The sequence below is a fragment of the Meriones unguiculatus genome, chromosome 9 (assembly GCF_030254825.1).
Source record: "Meriones unguiculatus strain TT.TT164.6M chromosome 9, Bangor_MerUng_6.1, whole genome shotgun sequence".
In the NCBI taxonomy this organism is placed as follows: domain Eukaryota; kingdom Metazoa; phylum Chordata; class Mammalia; order Rodentia; family Muridae; genus Meriones; species Meriones unguiculatus.
The window spans coordinates 483460-497464 of NC_083357.1; the positions used below are offsets into that span (position 1 = coordinate 483460).

General features: G+C 41.4%; 1 protein-coding gene across 5 annotated transcripts; it reads right to left on the reverse strand.

Moving 5' to 3' along the window:
- Window positions 1-681: 681 nt before the first annotated feature.
- On the reverse strand, window positions 682-12114 carry Gnpnat1 (glucosamine-phosphate N-acetyltransferase 1). 5 transcript variants are annotated; one of them, XM_060390672.1, is made up of 7 exons: window positions 11967-12114; window positions 11531-11588; window positions 6971-7138; window positions 5846-5908; window positions 4000-4127; window positions 3081-3142; window positions 682-1746 (listed from the first exon to the last, which is right to left on the reverse strand). In XM_060390672.1, the coding sequence occupies exons 1-7, from the start codon at window positions 12054-12056 to the stop codon at window positions 1599-1601; spliced, it is 717 nt and encodes a 238-aa protein (XP_060246655.1). In that variant the 5' UTR covers window positions 12057-12114; the 3' UTR covers window positions 682-1598. The 5 variants fall into 5 exon arrangements, with proteins under 5 accessions (XP_060246655.1, XP_060246656.1, XP_021499004.1 ...); XM_060390673.1 differs by lacking the exons at window positions 11531-11588; window positions 11967-12114 and adding an exon at window positions 11589-11771; XM_021643329.2 differs by lacking the exons at window positions 11531-11588; window positions 11967-12114 and adding an exon at window positions 11260-11320.
- Between the last annotated feature and the right edge of the window lie 1891 nt (window positions 12115-14005).

Sequence of the window (14005 nt, forward strand, 5' to 3'; positions counted from 1 at the left end):
ATGCTTATGTATGTATAGGAATGTCACATTGCAAGATGCTGCTAGCCCGGGCACAAAATATTAAAATTATTTTGTGAAGACTGGTGGTTGTATTAAAACTGTTGTGCCATTGTACCTCAAATGTACTTCATTCGTACTCCTTATGCTTCAAAACTTTGTCTTCTGGGCAAAAGTAACCCAGCCTTACCCCCACAAAAGAAGGGTGAGTGAGTGAACATTTAATATTGAAACTGTTTCAGTTGGTGATACAATAGAACTGTTTCTGTAAGAGGGATTTAAGAGAAAACCTTAACTCCGTGGGAAATAGTTTAATGCTTAGAAAGAAAGTGATAAACGTTTTGGAGAGGCTTGTTTAATGTGGCTAAACCTAATGGAGCTCTCCCAGTCACAGGACTCTGGGGGTGAAACTAATCTGTCCCTTTCTATTTTGGAAAGTCAGCCCCATGAAGAGAGGGAAATCCAACATCCAGTTGAAGTAATCAAAAAAAAAAAAATACTCGGTTGTTCTGAGCCACATCTTAAGCTGATAGACTCAAGCTGAGCCTGGTGGAGCACATCTGTAACACAGCTCTCAGACCATACATGGGGAGTTCAAGATTCTGTCTTCTATATACTGAGATCCAGGTCACCCTGTCTCAACAAATAAACAAGAAAAACACAGGACAAGATTCTAACATGAGAGACTGTTCATATAAACAAGTTTAATGTAATAACGTGGAATGCAAAAGATTAGAACAATTATTAATAAAGTATCATTCTACTTTTAAAAATTAATAAATAAAACAGGACAGTGATCAGAATAATAGTACCATTATAATCACATTAAATAGAAAAGCTACCAAAGATGTAACAAAGGCAGTACCACACATTTCTCATGACTCAAAGGCTTCAGATGTACTTAAGGAAACCAGGGGAGAAGCTCCTTTGAGAGCTGCTCATTCACTAATGTAAAGAACCCTGGGTCTCCATATCTGCCTTGGATAATTCTAACGTCATCTGACAGTATCTGCACATAACTATACAAAACACTTGTTAAAACAGTCATTTAAGCTGTTGTACCTTGTCACATTTTTCATTTCTTTTGTTTTTTTAAAAAGACTGTCCAAGTTGTATGCTGTATTAGGATCAACGTGCAATTATGTGACTGGTTATAATAACAGAAGTGCCCAACTTCCTGTAATGTGAGAAATGGTACATCTTAAGTCTATTTAGATGGATGAGACAAAAATAATTTTGTGATAAACAGCCTTATTCAATATATATGCATACATTTAAAAATGAGCAGCACAGAGCAGACACAACTCTTTACTACCCATACTTTTGACTACCAAGAAATGAAGACAAACTTTAGAAAAATACAATGCAAGAAAAGATTCAAGTTGAAAATATATTCCTTTGGTTAGAAATCACCCCCTTTATGATCATTTGTACCCTACAGGCGTATCCCAGCAGCCACAGGCGTCCCCTGAAGTCACTGCACGAGCATACTACAGCAGTTTTCAGTCTGGTAGCTATGGAGCTCATTGGGTTGCAGCAACAAAATGAGCTCTAGAACAGTAAAGCCTCGTAGCATTAATCTCATCTCTCGATGGTGGTTTTTACTTCAGGTATCTCCGACACATGTAATTTTCTTCAGATACTGTGTAGCCAAACTTTTTGTAGAAATCGACATTTTGTGGTAGACATTCAAGGGTGATCTTGTAACAGTTCAGTTTCTTGCTCAGCAAAGTAAGCGTTGATAATAACCTGAAATTTTGAAAAGGGAAGTTGGGGAGACAGCATCAGGCAATGATAGGGACTAGTGTTACATAAAAATAAAACTAGTATTTATTCAGTATAAACTTAGATCATGGCCTTTCCAATAATATTCCTTTAAGTATTCAAATTAAGCATTCTTATTTTGTTTCAAATACATGTTCATGGTCTCCAGCCTATGAATAAATAACCCAACCTATACTCTTTTTTATTATGGGAGGAAGAACACAGGACAAAGTGGGTAGTTCTCTCCTGTAGGTAGGTTCTGGGGATCAAACTGAGGATTACACTGTAAGTGCAGCCAACCTCTAAGCCTTTTTTTTTTTTTTTTTTAATAAATTTTAAGAATTCATGTCTGAGAAGCTGGAGAGATGGCTCCAGTTAAAAGCACTACTGCTCTTCCAGAGGGTCAGGGTTCAATTCTTAATACCCACATAGCTACTAACTCTGTATCTCCAGCTCCAGATGATCTACTACCCTCTCTGGCTTCCTGGCCTCCACAGGCACCAGACATGCAAGTAGTACACATAAATACAAGCAGGCAAAGCACCTCTGTGCATATCATTTTAAGAAATTCACATGCAGGCTTGGAGAGCTGGCTTAGCAGCTAAGAACAGTGGCTGCTCTTGAACTTGTTTCCTGACTTGATTCCCAGCACCACATGGTGGCTCACAATCGTTTATAACTACTGTCCTTGTTATCAGATGCCTTCTGGCTTCTGAGGGCACCAGGAACACAAGTAGTGCACAAGTATATATGCAAAATATCTACACACGTAAAAAAATTTTAAAAAGAATTTGTGTATGAACCTAGGTATAGTGAGTGACACACTTGTAATCTCATTGTTTGAGAGGCTAAACCAAGAAGATGGCTTTTGCGTTCAAGCAAGACCAACTGAATGTTGGAACAAGCAGACTCAGAGAGTGAGACTTAGTTTTAAAAATACCAAGAGCCAAGAAAGTAGCAGTGATGAGTGCTTGTCAAGCATGTATGAAGCTCTAGGTTCAATCCCCACAAACTACAAAAAAAACCAACAACAAAACACTTGGCAAAACTACCATGGCAAGCTGAGGTGACATGTAACTCAGTGGTAGAACACACCACACGAACACCCTTTGATTACATGTTACTCTCGGCAAATGATTTTGTCAAATTCTGAGGTAAAAGTAACACTATCTAATTTTTCATTAAATTCATTCTAAGATACAGAGAATGAGTTCAGAATTAATGAAGGTCAGAAATAAATTGGGAAAATCTTAAAAGTTTCTTGGCAAAAGGCCAAACTGGGACAGAGAAAGTCCATCCAGTTTGCCAGGGTTACTTACAGTTTGCCGAGCTGCTTCCCTCTGCACTCATCACTAACAACGACGTCTTCTACTCTCCCTCTCTGCAAACAATTATGGTACATATGGGATGAGCCTTCAGCCAACAGGTGATAATACAGTTTACAGGAAAATATCAGCTGTGCCTTAATCATTTTTTAATTAAATTCTTATTTTTTATATTAATTATAGTTTATTCACTTTGTATCCCAGCTGTAGCCCCTTCCTCATTCCTTCACCCTCCCACCTTCCCTCCCTCATCTCCCATTCCCCTCTCCAAGTCCTTCCCTTCCATCTGACCCTAGCCTATCAGGTCTCATCAGGACTGGCTGCATTGTCTGTCCTCTGTGGCCTGGCAAGGCTGCTCCCCCCCTCGGTGGGGGGGGGCGGGGCACGCTTAATCATTTTTAACTACAGCCTCAACCTCCCCCTCTGCTGTTTAAAGGAGAGCTCCAAATCCCAGTCACTATGCCATCCTGTCATAGTAGATCCAACTTTGCAATTTACATCCTACACACTTAAAATTTCAAATGCAGAAAACAAAACAGATAACCTACAGAGTAATTTTTAAATGTTCCTTTCCCTTACATTCAGAAAGACGGTGAGTGAGTATGTGAATGTGTGTCTGAGTGTGTGAAAGGCTTGGGCATCTTTGGAGGTCAGACTACACTTGGATAGTTCTCTCCCTCACCACATGGGTCCCAGGGCCGCAACTTTGACAAGTACCTTCACCACTTGAGCCATCTGCTGGCTCATCTATTGTCATTGGATTGTAAAGAAATCTCAGAAAAGCGTCTCTGCTAAGAAGTCCTAAGAAGCAATGAACAATTATGGGAAAACTGCTTTCGCTAATGAAGCTTCCAAGTTGGTTTCATGGAAACATCTGTGCACTGTACTCATAGGCATTAACGTAAGCACGTACCTTAGCACATGAATGGATAAATTTATGTTCTATTATCAGAGTTGCTGTGGCAACAATCTGTCCTAAGGTTACATCTTCCACAACTGTAACATAGTAATCCCCAGACTTCTTCATATGCTCAAAAGATTCTGTGGAAATGTCAAAAAAAAGTGTTAGATGGTAGACATTTCTATTTTCTTGAATTCAAGAAAAGCAACGTGCTTATCTGGCTTCATCTTTGAATATTAAACCACTGTTTTGCCACAGTGTTTTAGTCTCCAGCAAGTGAAGCAGATTGAGCATAACATCTATATATTTAGATTTATTCATTCATTTATGTGGTATCACTATGTTGCTCTGGCTGTTTGGAACTCACTCTGTGGACCACACTGGTCTTGAACTCACAAGATCTGCCTCTTTCTGCTCCCAAGATCTGGGATTAAATGTGTGTGCCAGCTGGTTTCCACTTCTAAAAATATACTATTTAAAACATTTTAAAGGATTTGAAATATCAATAATCAGGGGTTGGGGTTTAGCTCAGTGGTGGAACACTTGCACAAGGCCCTAGGTTCGGTCCTCAGCTCTGGGGAAAAAAAAACAAAAACCAAGGTAACTTAAATATCAGTAATCAGCACTGAGTAGTCCACACCTTTAAAGTCATGTGTTAGTATAGTGGGCTGTAACCAGGGATAGAGTGCAGTTACCAGCTTCCAGTATACACACAGGAGTTCTTTTAGAGGAACAACACAGTGTTACAGATGAAGTACACATGTTGCCATTTCTGTGACTAAAATGTCAGTATCTTCCTACTTAATTTACCTTTACTTAAAACTGATACTCAACAAAGCTGCAGGGTTCTTGTGTTTTTGTTTTTCGCTTTTGAGACAGGGTTTCTCTGTGTAGAATATTTCCTGGCTGTCCTGGAACTCACTTTGTAGACCAGACTGGCCTCGAACTCAGAGATCTACCTGCCTCTGCCTCCCAAGTGATGGGATTACAGACATGGGCCACTACCACCTGCCAAAACTACAGGTGTTTATAAGAGCATGTAATATCCATAACTCATAGTCTTGGTTTCAAAATATTTTGACAAAACAGTTTTTCGTTTTTCCAATGTTTTGTTATTGCATATTTGTTCTTTTAGAAATAGGATCTCTGTTTGCTATGAAAGCACCTTACAAAGATGGGAGATAGGCCCCACTTGGGCAGTTTTTCCAAAGTCATAGAACAAAAGCAAACCTACATTCCCTCAAATAATATTTGGCACTATACATTGCTGGAAAAAGCTATACTTTTTCATATAACTTGATATATATGCCAAGAGAAAAAAAGTTTAAAAGTCAAATTCTATAACTCTCAGGTATTGTTTATTTTCAAAGTCTCACTCTATATAGGTCCAAAATAGGAAGAAAATAATTCAATGAAGGAAAATAAAATAGAACTATAGATATTGATCTTCATTCTCAGCCTGGTTGGAGAAGTTACCTACTACACGAAATGAATGAACAGAAGATGGGAACAGGTCGTGCTGGGACACTGGATAAAGCTACAAAGCTTCTGCTCTTTCCTGCCAATAATTAACTGTGCCCTTGGGTATGACTGGTTCTCACTGGAAACCCATTAACATGTCTCTAAAGGAGAAGGGGACTGTTAGACTAAGATAACTGCCAACTTTAATATTCAACATAAAGGCAAATAAATAAATGAAATTCATGTGCTCACCGTAACAACACAGTAAAATACACTACAATAAAAGGAAAATAAGTTACTGTACAGAGCATCTGGATTCCATAAATGAGGATGGCTAGTTCGTAACTTTCAGCTATTTGAGTGAGTGCATTCTTACAAGTTAGCCCGTGGTACTTACTCATGAACTGCTCAGGGCTGACGACACCAGTCTCTGTCAATTGACCCAGTACCTTAAAAAAACCTAGTTTTAAAACATTTCAAGTCAGGAAAAAAGCAAAAGAAAGATTAAAATATTGGAAAGCAGCAAATACATTCACTAGGTAGGTTAAAGGAAGTCACTTCTTCAAAACTCCATTATCATGTTTCATTATAATCTCTAAACAAGACTTACTGATTAAATATGCAGATTTCTAACAGATTGTGTTGTGTGCATTCATTATACACAGTACTGTATGCTTGAGGACATTTTCATAAGAACTTATTACAGTTTTGGTTTTGGTTTTTCGAGACAGGGTTTCTCTGTGTAGCCTTGACTATCCTGGAAATTTCTCTGTAGACCAGACTGGCCTCGAACTCCGAGATCTGCCTGCCTCTGACTCCCTGAGTGCTGATCTATATTTTTTTATAATCAGAACAGCAATGACACCTTTCAACAGTATTTGCCAGCTTAAAATTTTAAGGTAGTGCAGACTTCCACGTCAATTACAGAATCAGCATATCCATTGATAAGTACTATTTAGGTTTTATTTAAGGGATGCCACATTTTCCTAAATACGTGACTTAAAGTACAAGATTCTCACCTCCACTGAATATACAACTTGTAAGATAAAGTGTAACTAATCTAACACTTGTTGAAACAATTTCTTAAATTTCTAATTTTACTGATGTTAATGCCACCAGGCATGATAGCACTCGGAAGGCAAGAGGCAGGTGGATGGATCTCTGTGAGTTTGAAGACAGCGAGGCTACATAGATTCTGTCTTAAAATAAATACATATATATATATTTAAAAAACTAATGATAATGCTAAAAGCACATTTAGGACTTAAGAGTCCTAATTTTTCTACATACAGTAATCTGACCAAAGTTACTTTTCTTCAGATACCGAGAATAAAACAGTGAGGTAAAATAATGATTTTATTAATGAAGCTTCAGAAAATTATTTTGGATAATTTAGATATTAAAGAATTACATTGGACTAAATAAAACTCTTTCAATTTGTCCAAGGAATGTTATTTCTGCTTGTGAAGCTTCTGGGAGAAAACTCCTCCAATGTGTTTATACCTAACTTTTGGGCCCATACCTTTATTCAAGTCTGCAGTACAAAGAGGCCTCAAAACCAAGCCTTCTCCAGGATGCGTTGGAGAGATAGCTGGAGAAAATGTAGCTGTATTCTCACTCCAGTCCACTTCTCTGAGCAGACTTGGATCAAACATAGGAGTTTCATCAGGTTTCATGTTTCCAGTAAAGTCTAAAGTAAAATTTCAAGTGTTAAGAAGCCTTGCTTATTAATAAAAAGTATGGTTGATGAGAAAGTTAATTTCATCATATAAACAGATTCTATAAACATACAAGCTATTTTACCTTAGCAACCTACAATCTATAACTGTAAACATGTTTACATGTAAAACTATTTTACTATGAGATGGAAAATGTGCTGAGTAGTGGAATTAAGAGCTTGTACAAAAACAAACTTTAAAACTCCATTTTCTAGCAGGTCACGAAGACAGTTTATCCTATGGACTGGTACTACTAGTTGAACAATGACATCTTGTGGGTGTTCTGCTTGTGTTTGTACAGTTATAATCTTGCCTTTTATTACTAGGCTCAGAAATCATTTGATATTCCCTGTCACTAAAGACTCACTTGAACATGTGAATGTGACTTGGTTTTATATGAACCACAAACAAGATATCTGGGATTTAAATTATTCATTATTCTCTGTATTCACAGTGGTGTATGATTTTTAGCTGTAGGAGATACTAAGTATCTGCATTTTCGTTTTCATGGCAGGTTTTCTAAAAGTGTGTTAGCTGCTTCTAAACCGTTTAAGAATAACCTGTGGGATTTTTTTTTCCTGTTTTGTTTTGTTTGGTTTTCATGCTATGCACTAGATATGGTGGTAGATGCTTGTAATCCCAGAACTTCAGGTACTGAATGAAGAAGTGTTTTAAGCCAGCCTGGGTTACACTGTGGAATATTGTCTCAAAACACACATATGACCAATGTGATATGAAACCCTGTCTCAAAAAAACAAAAAAAAAACCTTAAATCATAATAAATTTTAGCCAGTTATTAATAGTTTCCTGTACATTTCTTTAACTAGATAGTACTATTCTGTGAATGATCATAAAAAATATGTAATATTAATTAATTTGGTGATTACTTTATATTTGTTAATTCTTTAATAAACAATAAAAGATGTATCGTAATCTTACAGACTAGGAAGTAGACAAAAGAACTCACTCGGCTCCTGGGCCAACAAGGCAACAGACAGCATCGCAGGAATCCATGCAGAGGCCTGCTCAGTTTAATGCATCATTGATTCTACTAGACAGAATGATGTCACCTCTAACTACTAGGCTAATTTAGCTAAATCCCTGTATTCCAAAGTGGTACGAGAGTTAAAAAGTTAAAACAGGACTTGGAATCTAATTTTGGAAATGAGAATTTCAAACTAATCAAAAATTTATAAAGGCATTCTACTCTTAAAAATAAAAACCCAAGGTCCAGGCACCAAGAAATGACTATCAGTAGTTGTTTTAATGAACTGTTTACAGAGGCAGCTACATTTGGGTTCACCTGAACCCACTCTTTAAAAGCAAGATGTGACTGACACCAAATCCTCAAAGGATTTTAAAAGAACTCATGGGTTATCAACAGTTGATTTACAAAAGAAATCCTACAAGTCTCCCAGATAAAACTACATGTTGTCCAGCCTGCACAGCTGAGGCTCAGTACCATCATCTTTAAGTTTTACAGAGTAAACCCTGCAACTTCCAGGTAACTAACAGGGAGATTCTTAGGAGCCTGCCCAGGGACGGCATGAAAGCTGTGTCCCTTCCCACACAGCCCCCACTGTGCAGTTCTCCCCCTGCAGCCCCTTATCCATTCTAAGCTGGTCTACCACCCATGCTGAAAAGGCCGTTTCAGATAAGCCATCCATCCTCCTGGCAAAGGTCAGAAGCTTAAGGGTCAAGCGGAAAAAGGTAACCCGTGGTTGGCACAGTGATTTCTAGACTCAGTCTGCTGGCCAGCCACCCATGTCCAAAGACAATGGGTGGGAAAGTACATTATCTACAAGGAAGCCACATAAATAATGGGAAGAAAGAACTAAACAAACAAATGACTGGATCGTCACTTTCTAGGAACAGGGTTTCATCATGTGTCTTAGTTGGCCTCTCTTTGGTGTATGTGTACATTTGTGTAGGCACGTTGGCATGCATGTGAGGTACATGTGCACATGTGTGCCTTTGATTGTGAAGGCCCAAGGTTGACATCAGGTTGATCAGCCAAGGTTGATCATTCTCCACTTTATGAACTAAAAGCAGGTCTTGCCCCAAACCCTGAACTCCTTTTTAGGTTTGTTATGAATAGCCAGTTTACTCAAAGGACTTCTCTGTCTCCTGATGATGCAAACCTACCCGACTTCTTTACATGATTCTGGGAATCAGAATTCTGGTCCTCAGTCTTGCACTGCCACCTCCCAAGCCTACCTTCAACTCTTGATTCTCCTGTTTCCGTGCTGCCTCCAGGAGTTTCCCCCATACAATACTCCTTAAGCAACTTTACATCAGTTTCTAGCATTCATTACTTAACAAATGAGGACAGGCATTGGTCTGGCTAAACACAAAGGATCTAGTTAGAATCAAACTCCTTTTTAAATAATAATTAAATCCTAAGGGAACAAGCCTACTTTCCCAGTCATAAAGATATAATTTATGATCTGGACAGAGGTCATGCCTCATTATACGCTAATAAAAATGCAGATGAGGTGGCAAACACCTGTGACCCAGTGCTAGGGAGGCCTAGGCATGAACACGGGGAGTTCAAGGCCAGCAGCTACCCAGGCACACCTGTCTCAAAAACAGCACACACTTAAAAACCAATTATGGAAATTGGAATAAACATGGAAACTTTTAAAAGGTTTAAGGTATCAAGTTCAAGGGTAGCCCCAGCTACACAGACTATCTTATCAAAACAAAAACTTCTCATTCTGTAGCACTTAAAGGTCATCACCAGCTCTAAAATTTGGTTATATGACTAGAATATATAAAATATAAACTCTAACTCAAAGTACCTTTCCCAGTTTAACTGCTAAAGGCATGTTTATTGCCTAGGTCCTAGTCCAGTAAACCTCTAGTCAATGAATAATGAATGACATAAGGTATCATCTACCAATCACAGTTCAGAAAGTCACGAAGGAAAAAAGACTGCCACGTTGTCGCGATTGAGAACACAAAAGCCATACACCAAACTTCTAGTTTGGTTTTCCAGCCTCTGAATGAGATGGGATAGAGACTGGGAGCAGCTGCTTCTAGAAAAAAAAAGGAGCAACAAGTAGGGAAAACTGAAGATTTACAAATTTCTAAGCATGATCTACAGCCAAATCAAAATTCCTGTGATAGGTGACAGGAAGACAGCTAGGTAGGTTCAGCAGGTCGCTCCGGAGTATCTCGAGTGCATGAAGTATTTCCCGAGAGTGTACTTGATCTACACCAACTGATTAGATTAGCCTCAGTCTAGTTGGATAGTTGGAGCACAGTGTTCCCAAGACTAGCCTAAAAGTAATGAATGCATCATTAAATGAGTGGCCCGTTATGAGAATCCTCTTGTTTTCCCATTGCCCTACAGCAAAAATAAATAAAAATAGTCAACAGATGACAGTGTTTGCATCATGGTATCTGCCAACCATGCGAATCATGCCTTTAAAAGATACAAATTTCCTGAGACCCACTCTTGGATTAATTCAGGGGTGATTTTTCTCAACAAAACGAATCCACATTTTTTATATGAACAAATTTCATGTTTGCCTTCATAAACACAACAGAAATCACACAGTCTGTGTTGCTAGGGGTTCAAGCCCCAGGTCGTCCCCCCACCCCAGGTTTTATACAGTCTGCTCAGGTGGGGCCCTTCAGAGCCGGAGCGGAGCGTGTCTTCAGCGGCTCTGACCGCTGGACCGGTAAAAGGTTCCCGCCCTTTCATAGCAGCGGGGCACACAGGGCGAGGACCAAGTCCCACGCCGCGGACACTCGGGTCTTAGGCCCTCCAAGACCCTGAGGAGCGGACCGCGGGGCACCATGCTTCGCCGCCCAGTCCTGGACAGGGGCGTCCGCCTCCGCGATCCGCAGCCTCAAGGCAGTCCCAAGCCTGCCCGCCCTCGCGTCCCAGCCCCAGGCCGCCTCACCGCACCGGAGCAGTCCACGCTCCCCTCCTGGCGCGTCAGTCTCCCAGCCGGTCACAGCGCCGCATCCGGATCCGGCTACAGCGCCAGCCCCACCCCCCCTGCACCCTCCCCGTGCCGCAGCCGGAACCGCCTGGCCAAACGTGGCCGGACCAACGCCTCCGCCCCACCCCGCCCTCACGCACCGCAGCGCACGCGGAGGCCCAGCCACGCACACCACTCGGGGCTCCGGGGGCGGAGCGGGCTCCGGGGCGGGGCGGGCGGGGACCCAGGGGAGGGGCGGGGCTCAGGGGGCGGGGCGGGCAGGGACCCAGGGGAGGGGCGGGGCTCAGGGGGCGGGGCGGGCAGGGACCCAGGGGAGGGGCGGGGCTCCGGGGCGGGAAGGACTCTGGGTCTTCTAAGGTGACTCCGCGACACAGGGCAAAGCCCGGGACACGGATTGCGTCAGCAGTTTACCTTCCAGGCGCCCTCTCGATGGCTGCCGCCTTGTGCCACTGTCACTTCTGACGCTTACCTGAAAGTCGCAGGAGTAGAAGCAATGCGATGACCGGAGTGGCGCTCTTTGATCCTCGGAGCCCCTCCTGCCCTATCAGTACACCCTGCCCCTTTCCCTCACAGGCGGTGCATTCATCAGTTCTTGGGGTACGTGCTAGTCATTACGGCCTCCATTCCCAAATGTCTGAGACGTGGCTCGGTTCCTGTCTTCTAGAAACTGGATTGGAGCCATTCGTCTTTCCCCGTCCGACGAACTGTTCTTTTCTTTCTCTCTCCCTGTCTCTCTCTCCCTGTCTCTTTCTTGTCTCTCCTTTCTGTCTTTCCGCTCTGTCTCTGTCTCTGTCTGTCTCTTTCAGACAGGGTCTTTCTACATATCCCTGGCTGTCCCGGAACTCACTATGTAGAGCAGGCTGGCCTCCGCCTGCCTTGCCTCCCAAGTGCCGGGAGTCCCCGTGCCTGGCTCCTTCATATCTTTTAGGGTTAGCATGGTGGACTTTCCGCGGCAGCTCTTCCCGCTGTCAGGGGCGCGTCAGATCACTCTGGGGAAGAAATGGCACCAGTTCTCCACAGTAAAGAGCAGATGTGGGTAGAGGCCAGGCCCCTGTGACAATTTTACAGTATGCGATTGGACTGTAATGTCAGTACTGGGAAAGGCTGAGAAATCCTGGTTATGAGAACACAGACACTTGTGTGGACTCCCACCTCCAGAGTGTCCTAAGTACCATTTAGTGCCATTTGACAAGCGAGGAAGCAGAGATTTGGTGACAGTATTTTACAAAGTCACACAGCTGGTAGCTCTTGTTAAAATTCAAAGCATTTTATTATCAAGGCACAGAGTTCAAAGAGCAGTACAGATTATCAACCACAGTTGTAAGCTCTCTCATTTTGAGATTAAATTTAAGAATATATATAAAATATTATATATACATATGTATGTATATATGTTAGCCAAGTTTGGTCCAGGCTACCTGCACCCTTTCTTAAAAACAAATAGAAGTACCTGGCATGGTGGCACAAGCCTTTCATTCCAGCACTAGAGAAGCAGAGGCTTTGCAAATCTGTGAATTCAAGGCCAGCCTGGTCTACCGTAATGAGTTCCAGGACAGCCAGGAATACATAGAGAGACTCTCTCTCTCTCTCTCTCTCTCTCTCTCTCTCTCTCACACACACACACACACACACACACACACAGAGAGAGAGAGAGAGAGAGAGAGAGGAAATGTCTTGAATATACCAACAGACCACTTGACTTCCATCTCTAAACTCATTAAAATATTCAACAGTTTTTTAATTGCTTACCACATGCATTGCTTACTTAAAAACTTGAAACACGGGGCTGGAGAGATGGCTCAATGGTTAAGAGCTCTTTCAAAGGACCCAGGTTCAATTCCCAGCACCCACATGGCAGCTCACAACTATCTGTAATGGCAATTCCAAGGATCTGACACTTTACACTAATGCACATAAAATAAAATTAAATAAATTTTAAAAACTTGAAACATTAAAAAAATATAGGATAAGAAGTCATCTGTCCCTATAGCTTTACCTGCAGAGTTAAGATCATGTTTACAGCTTGGTAGATATTTTTTCAGATGGCTTGAATTTCCACTTAACTTGTGAACAAGTTTGTTCAAAAGTGACATAGCTTCCTTATCCGGTATCTGGTGCCTCATCTGACACTGTGAGGATTTCATAAAATAATAAATGTGAAACATTTAACATCTTTCCTGACCTGGCATATGTGTTTAAAATGCTAGTTTGTGTACACGTATTTGTGTATGGGAAGAATAAACTACAGCGTGGTGAAACAACAGACAGCTACCCAAATTCCAGCACAGCAAAACTTTGTCTTTGTTAACTGCATGACAGTTAACACAGACTGGCAGCATAATCTTTCCATGCAATCCCACTGGGGCCCAGCCCACCCAGCCATAAACAGATTCTGAAATACATGATGTCCTTAACGAAAGAGATGATGTTCCACTCACGATTGGCTGGCCATAATTTGGAAGCACAGCCTTGCCTAAAACTGCTAGCTGGCTGGCAGATGGCCCAGTTTTTGAGCACTGCAATGTTTTTGCTGTTGGTGTTTTTACTATCCCCTGCCTCTCCTTTCACTCTGTCAGGCTTTCCCATTATTTCACACTTAGAGTATACCATGGACACCTCCCCATGTCAATGCAGCCGTTCACCCCTGGCTGCTTGTTGATACCTCTCCATGCAAGTGTTGGGATAACGCAGAAAACATTTGCTAAGGTTTTCCTTCATAGGCTTGTTAGATTGTGAGCAGATCAGAAATAAAACACTTTATAAGCTACTGTCAGGAGGTGATAAATGATACGAAAAAACAAAAAACAACAACAAGAAAAGGCCAGTCATAGGGGTACACTCCTTCAATCCCAGCACTAAGGAGGCAGAGGCAGGTGGATTTCTATG